Source organism: Lycium ferocissimum, chromosome 6, assembly GCF_029784015.1.
Source record: "Lycium ferocissimum isolate CSIRO_LF1 chromosome 6, AGI_CSIRO_Lferr_CH_V1, whole genome shotgun sequence".
Taxonomy (NCBI): Eukaryota; Viridiplantae; Streptophyta; class Magnoliopsida; order Solanales; family Solanaceae; genus Lycium; species Lycium ferocissimum.
In genome coordinates, this window is record NC_081347.1 from 31,309,258 (window position 1) to 31,316,286 (window position 7,029).

The 7,029-nt window shown below is 39.9% G+C and overlaps 1 protein-coding gene across 1 annotated transcript; it reads left to right on the plus strand.

Annotated features, from left to right (window-relative positions):
* Nucleotides 1–793: 793 nt before the first annotated feature.
* Nucleotides 794–6,795, plus strand: LOC132061264 (uncharacterized). Its single transcript, XM_059454108.1, has 4 exons — nucleotides 794–1,001; nucleotides 2,017–2,186; nucleotides 2,358–3,105; nucleotides 6,290–6,795. The coding sequence occupies exons 1-4, from the start codon at nucleotides 794–796 to the stop codon at nucleotides 6,793–6,795; spliced, it is 1,632 nt and encodes a 543-aa protein (XP_059310091.1).
* Nucleotides 6,796–7,029: the final 234 nt, after the last annotated feature.

A 7,029-nucleotide genomic window follows, 5' to 3' on the forward strand; every position in this document is an offset into this window, starting at 1 on the left:
CCTTGACCTAAAGTCACTAGAGTTCTTCGGGTCACGAGAGGTGGATGACTCCCAGCACTTTCTAGATTAGACTTTCAAGGCATTGAGGGCAATAGATGCCCATGATCCAGAAGCTGTGAGGCTTGCTTCTTACCAGTTGAAGGATGTTGCTCACGCATAGTTTGAGATGTGGAAGTCTAAGAGGGGTGATGCTGCTTTAGCTCCAACCGAGGCTGGATTTGAAGAGGCATTCATGGTAAGGTTTTTGTCTGATGAGGAGAGATTTGGTATGGCTACGAAATTTGAAAAGCTGGAACAGGGTAACAAGTCTGTTCGTGAGTATAGTTTGGAGTTCACCCGTCTGTCAAAGTATGCATTATACATGATCCTGACTGAAAAGCATAGGTTGACTCACTTTATGAAAGGCTTGGTAACACATATCAAGTCTGCATGTGTTGCTGTTGCTATGTCACCTACTTGCACTTTGTCATCTATGGTTGGGTTTGCTGAACAATAAGAGAGTTGGAAAAATGAGGAGAGGGTGGATTGAGACCAGAACAAGAAGGCCCGATCAGTGGGTGGTTTCATTGGTAATAATTATAAGGGAGGGCAGAGTAAAGGGTACTCTGCACCTCCTCAGCCTGGCGCATATTCGAACGCCAATGTACCTTTTGGTAGGCAAAGTCAAAAGACTAATAACCAAAGCAGGTTCTCCCAGGGTAGTAGTCCATCCGTTGTATGGGAGGATCGTATCTATCATTACTGTGGTATTAGGGGGCACCTTAAGAGGGAATGCAGAAAGTGGCTACGCGAGATGGCTGCAATGTCTAAACAAATGAATGATTCGCCTTCTTCTACATCTGCAAAAAATCTGCCTGTTGGTAATGCTAACAATAATAATCAGAATGCTCATAATAATGGCAAAGGAAAAGAAGTTGCTACCACTTCTGGTGGAGGGACAACTTGGCTTTATGGGCTGACTCGTAGGGAGGCAGCTGAGGCTTCTGACGCTATAGTTACAGGTATCCTTACCATCTGTTCTCATGATGCTTACTCATTTATTGATCCGGGTTTAAATTTATCCTATGTGACCCATTATTTTGCTCTTGATATGGGTATGAAACCCGAACCTTTGTTGGAACCCTTTGTTGTTGACACACCTTTTGGTGTTCCTGTTATTGCTTCTAGGGTATATAGGAATTGTGTTGTTGTGATTAAGGGACGTGAGATCGTGGCTGATTTGTATAAACTTGAGATGGTGGATTTTGATGTGATTATGGGGATGGACTGGTTGTCCGCGTGTTATGCTAATGTGGATTGTCGCCATAAGTTAGTTCGTTTCGTATTTCTCGAGGAGCCTGTTGTTGTGTGGGAGGGTGAAATTGCTAAGCGAAGGGATAGATTTCTTTACTATCTTAAGGCTCATAAGATGATTTATTTACCATTTGGTTGCTGTTAATGATACAAAAGCCGTAGTACCCGAATTTGCATCTGTTCCCATAGTCAGTGATTATCCTAAAGTATTTCCCGAAGATCTTCCTGGTATTCCTCCTGATAGAGTTATTGATTTTGGGATTGATGTCATTCCCGAAACCCAACCTATTTCTATTCCAACCTATCGTATGGCTCCAGTGGAGCTAAGGGAATTAAAGGATCAGTTGAAGGACTTGTTGGATAAAGGTTTCATCCGACCAAGTTCCTCACCTTGGAGTACTCCAGTATTGTTTGTTAGGAAGAAAGATGGTTCCCTTACAATATGTGTTGATTACCATCGGCTTAATAAAGTGATCATTAAGAATAAATATCCTTTGCTTAGGATAGATGATCTGTTTGACCAACTTCAGGGTGCTAAGTTCTTTTCAAAGATTGACATGAGGTCTGGGTATCATCAATTGAAGATAAAGGGGAAGGATATCTCAAAAACCTCGTTCCTTACTCGTTACGGGCACTTTGAGTTTCTAGTCATGCTCTTTGGGTTGACTAATGCGCCTGCTGCATTCATGAATTTGATGAATCTTGTGCTTAAGCCTTATTTAGACCGCTTCATTATTGTGTTTATTGATGACATTTTGGTGTATTCTAAAAGTCGTGAGGATTATGCTAATCATTTGAGAATAACTTTGACAACACTTGAGGAGAACGGTCTTTATGCAAAATTCTCTAAGTGTGAATTCTGGCTTGAGTCTGTGGCTTTCTTAGGTCATGTGGTAACTAGTGACTGCATTAAAGTAGACCCTTAGAAAATTTCAGCGGTTAAGGATTGGCCTAGACCAATTAGTGCGACTGAAATACGTAGTTTCTTGGGTTTGGCAAATTATTAAAGAAAGTTTGTGGAAGGTTTTCTGTCAATAGCCTCTCCATTGACTAAATTGACACAGAAGACTGGTAAGTTTCAGTGTTCCAAAGCTTGTGAAAAGAGTTTCCAAGAGCATAAGACAAGGTTGACTTCAGCTCCTATTTTGACTTTATCTTCTGGGTCTGGTGGATATATAGTGTATCGTGATGCTTCCAGAATTGGTTTGGGTTGTGTACTGATGCAGAACGGTAAGGTGATTGCTTATACTTCGCGACAGTTGAAGAAGCATGAGAAGAATTATCCGACTCATGACTCGGAGTTGGCTGCCGTGGTATTTGCCTTGAAAATTTGGCGCCATTATTTGTATGGTGAGCATTGCAATGTTTTTACTGACTATAAGAGCTTGCAATACATCTTTAACCAGCGAGAGTTGAATCTCAGACAGAGGAGGTGGTTGGAGTTGTTAAATGACTATGACCTGAAGATTTTGTATCATCCTGGTAAGGCTAATATGGTTGCTAACCCTTTGAGTAGAAAATCTATGGGCACGTTGGCTTATTTGCTCGTTCATGGCATGCCCATGGGGAAGGAAATTCGAAGACTTGCTAGTCTTGGGGTCAGACTTGATGAAACTGAAGATGGAGAGTTAGTGGGAATCACGCCATCACGGTCTGACATTGTGGAAAGCATTAAATCCAAGCAATATGATGATGAACTTTTGGTGAAGCTGACAGATGGAGTGGAAGGGGGTGAGTACACTTCATTTACTATTGGGACTGGCGATAGTGTTCTGCGGTTGCAAGGACGATTGTGTGTTCCCGATGTTGATGGTCTTCGACAAGAATTAATGATGGAAGCTCATAGCTCCAAGTATTCGGTTCATCCGGGATCCACCAAGATGTATAAGGATTTGAAACAACACTATTGGTGGAAGAGCATGAAGGTTGATAGTTGTAACTTTATGGCTAAGTGTACGAATCGTCAATAGGCGGGAAGGTCAACATCAAAGGCTCCGGAGGCCCGGCTCAGAATATTGAGATTTCGTAGTGGAAGTAGGAGGAGATCAATATGGATTTTGTTGTGGGTTTACCCCGCACAAAGGCCAAGTTTGATTCGATTTGGGTGATAGTGGATAGACTCACAAAGTCTACCCATTTTCTCCCTGTAAAGACATCATATACTGCAGTGATGTAATCCAAGCTATACCTAAAGGAGATAGTTAGGTTGCATGGGTGTCACGACCCAGCCGGAGGGCCATGAGGGTACCTGGTACTAGTCTACCGAGCACCCCTAATTTAACATTCCACAACCATTTCTAAGTGGGCCAATTAGACCGCTCATGAATATCATACTTGGTACAACCATCAATAATAGCGTTCATAAGCATAAGCCAACGAGATTACCGAAATATTATACAGCAATAGGAACTGAAGAAGCTATTGAACATCTACAGCATACATATGTCTACGAGCCTCTAAGTAGCATACATGAACCCATAAGATGGGGAAGGATTTCGCCATGCCCAAATATATATGTATAAAGGAATAGTACCAAAAGACTGCAGCTCCGGAACAACTGGAGCGCTTCTGAGATGCCACTGATGGAGCTCCTAGGTATCGTGTCCGTCTCACTGTCTACTGCGGGCATGAGCGCGGCGTCCAAGAGAAGGATGTCGATTTAACGTTGTACTTGAGTATGTAAGGCATGAATAACAACATAATAAGAGATATAGAACAAAACATGAGATAAGGACATCCTGTATGTCTAATTGCCTCTTAGGGCGAATATCATGCATGCTTAGTCCTTTCATAAAAACATTTCTCATACTTGTATAACATAATAGTGCTGCGGAACGTGCAACCCGATCCATAAATATTTTATATTACTGCGGAACGTGCAGCTCAATCCATATATATATATATATATATATATATTATTGCTGCAGAACGTGCAGCCTGATCCATCCCCATATCTCCCGCGTCCGAGCATCCCGCGTTCGGGACGATATCATAACATACCAACTGATCAGGTGGCTATGCGTATATAACGCCTCACCTTTCATATGTATACATATAATATAAGTAGCATGCATGAGAGCCCAAATAAAAGCTACGACTCTATCGGAGTGATGTGAGGTTGGTAACCTCCGATTTATATTATGGAACAATCATTATCGCTATATCTCGCCCCGAAGGAACAATTATTATAAGGTGAGATTAACAACAATGAGTAAAATCAAGGAAATCATGAAATATACTCAACAATCTCATGATCGCATTAAAACCATAAACTTTGGAATTTCTAGAAATAGGATCATCATCATCAACATTATCATCATAAAACCTACTTATCTTTAGCATCATAAGAACTCTAAGAATCATGAATCTCTAGCTTTTGGGAACAAGGACATTATGGAAAACATGTATAGGTTCATAACAAAGGAATCATGCCTTTAGAAAGAAAGGGTTTAGCCTTAACATACTTGATTGATCCCCTACTACTTAACGCTTATTCTCCCGAGCTCGTAATTCTATATTCAAGAGAAATCATACTACTGTTAGACTTATTGTCATATGCCTATCTTAAGTCTTTAAATTAAACCCTCTTAAAATCTGCCGGAATTCACTTCCACTCAACTCAACTCAATCCAATACAACAACACCACATCAATCATAATGCATATTCACGTTGCCATACTACGTTAAATCAAAAGCCATCTGATATATTCTTCCAAAGCAGCCTATATGCATAACATTTTATTCTATAAATTCTATCTCAAGTTTACTTCCAATTCTTCCATCAAATCCTCATATAAACACATGGAAATGTACCACAACCTCAATTTCACCATACTCATATTATCTACTACGATTTCCAGCCACAATAACATGTATGTAATACTTCAAAACAGTCCAACAACACAAGAACAACATACCTATGATTTTCAAAAAATCGGGCAAAGACTTCCCCTATATCTTTTACCTCTTTCCAATTCAAACCAACACCAAAACAATAAGAACAACATCAACAATATAATATCCAAGTTATTCCATCAATTTCCAGCCATAAAATACCACAAGAACAACTTCAAAACAGTTCAGCAACTAAAAACATCACAACTACGATTGTCGAGCTTTATTTCAAAAGTTTTCAATCGTACAAGTTAGTCATGACTTCTATAGGCTCAAATACATGGAGGAGAGAAATATTCTTACCTTTATTAAGCTTTATTCACCTCTAAAAATCCCCTAAACCCGGCAACAACAACAATAACTCAAGCTTCAACTTGCATCCAACACCTTAACAGTGCTTCTTCTTGCTCTCTTGGAACTCTTGAGATAGAAATTGGGTGAATCTCTATTATTTTGTCTTAGGGACTTTATGATCTGAATTGGGAAGGTCTTATAATCTTATGGAAAAATTTTCAAGTGAAAATGACTTAAAATTGCCTTTTAAAACGTATTTAATATTCAAGAAGGTCGCCACAGCCATAGTGGGTCCCAGCAAGGCTGACTGCACAGTCTCACAAAAATGCGAATATCTCTATACTCCGATGTTTTATGGACAAACGGTTTGTTGCGTTGGAAACTAGACTCGACGAACTTCAATTTAGGCTTTTGTTTCACTTCAAAACTCCTAATATACTAGGAGATATACCCCTCCAAAGTTGACCCAAAATTTCTGTCCAAAATTTCGCCAACTTTTTTCAAATTTTTGTCAAACTTATTTTCTTCGATGTGCTTGGTCCCGAAACCTTTATACACTTGCTTAACACTTGTTAAGAGTATTCATTAACCTTATAAGGTTTCCATGGCCTCTCCAAGCTTATGTTAGTTTACTTACAATGCAAATGACGCGAAACGTTTTTGAGGTGTAACAATGGGATTCCGACATCCATCATATCTGACAGAGGTACAAAATTCACTGCTCATTTTTGGACATCCTTTCAGGAAGGTTTGGGGACTAGAGTGAAATTGAGCACTGGCTTTCATCCTCAAACTGACGGGCTGGCAGAGAGAACTATTCAGACTTTGGAAGATATGCTGCAAGCCTGTGTTATAGATTTCGAAGGAAATTGGGATGAAAATTTACCTCTTGTGGAATTTGTGTACAACAATAGTTATCAAGCGAGTATTCAGATGGCTCCTTATGAGTCTCTTTATGGGAGACGTTGTCGATCTCCAATTGGTTGGTTTGAACCAACTAAAGTAGAATTGTTGGGTCCTAACTCAGTTCATGAAGCAATTGAGGAAGTTAATCTTATTGTACAACTACTTGAGACAGCTCAGAGTAGACAAAAGTCTTATACGGATATGAGGCAATGTGAGCTAGAGTTTTTAGTTGGTGACAAGGTGTTCTTGAAAGTATCATCGATGAAAGGAGTAATGTGGTTTGGTAAAAAGGGGAAACTTAGTCCTCATTTCATTGGCCCTTATGAGATTGTTAGGAAAATTGGGACGGTGGCTTATGAATTGAAGTTGCCATCCGATATGGCCATGGTGCGGTGTTTCACATTTTGATGTTGAGGTTGTACAAACCCAACCCTTCCTATGTGTTGAACCCTGAAGAGATTGAAATTAATGAAGGATTATCTTACAAAGAAAAACCAGTTCAGATTCTAGATCGCCAAGTTAGAAGGTTGAGGACGAAGGATGTGGCGTCGGTCAAAGTGTTTTGGCAGAACTATAATACTGAGGAAGCTACTTGGGTAGCGGAGGAGGACATAAAGAAAAGATATCCTCACTTGTTCCTTA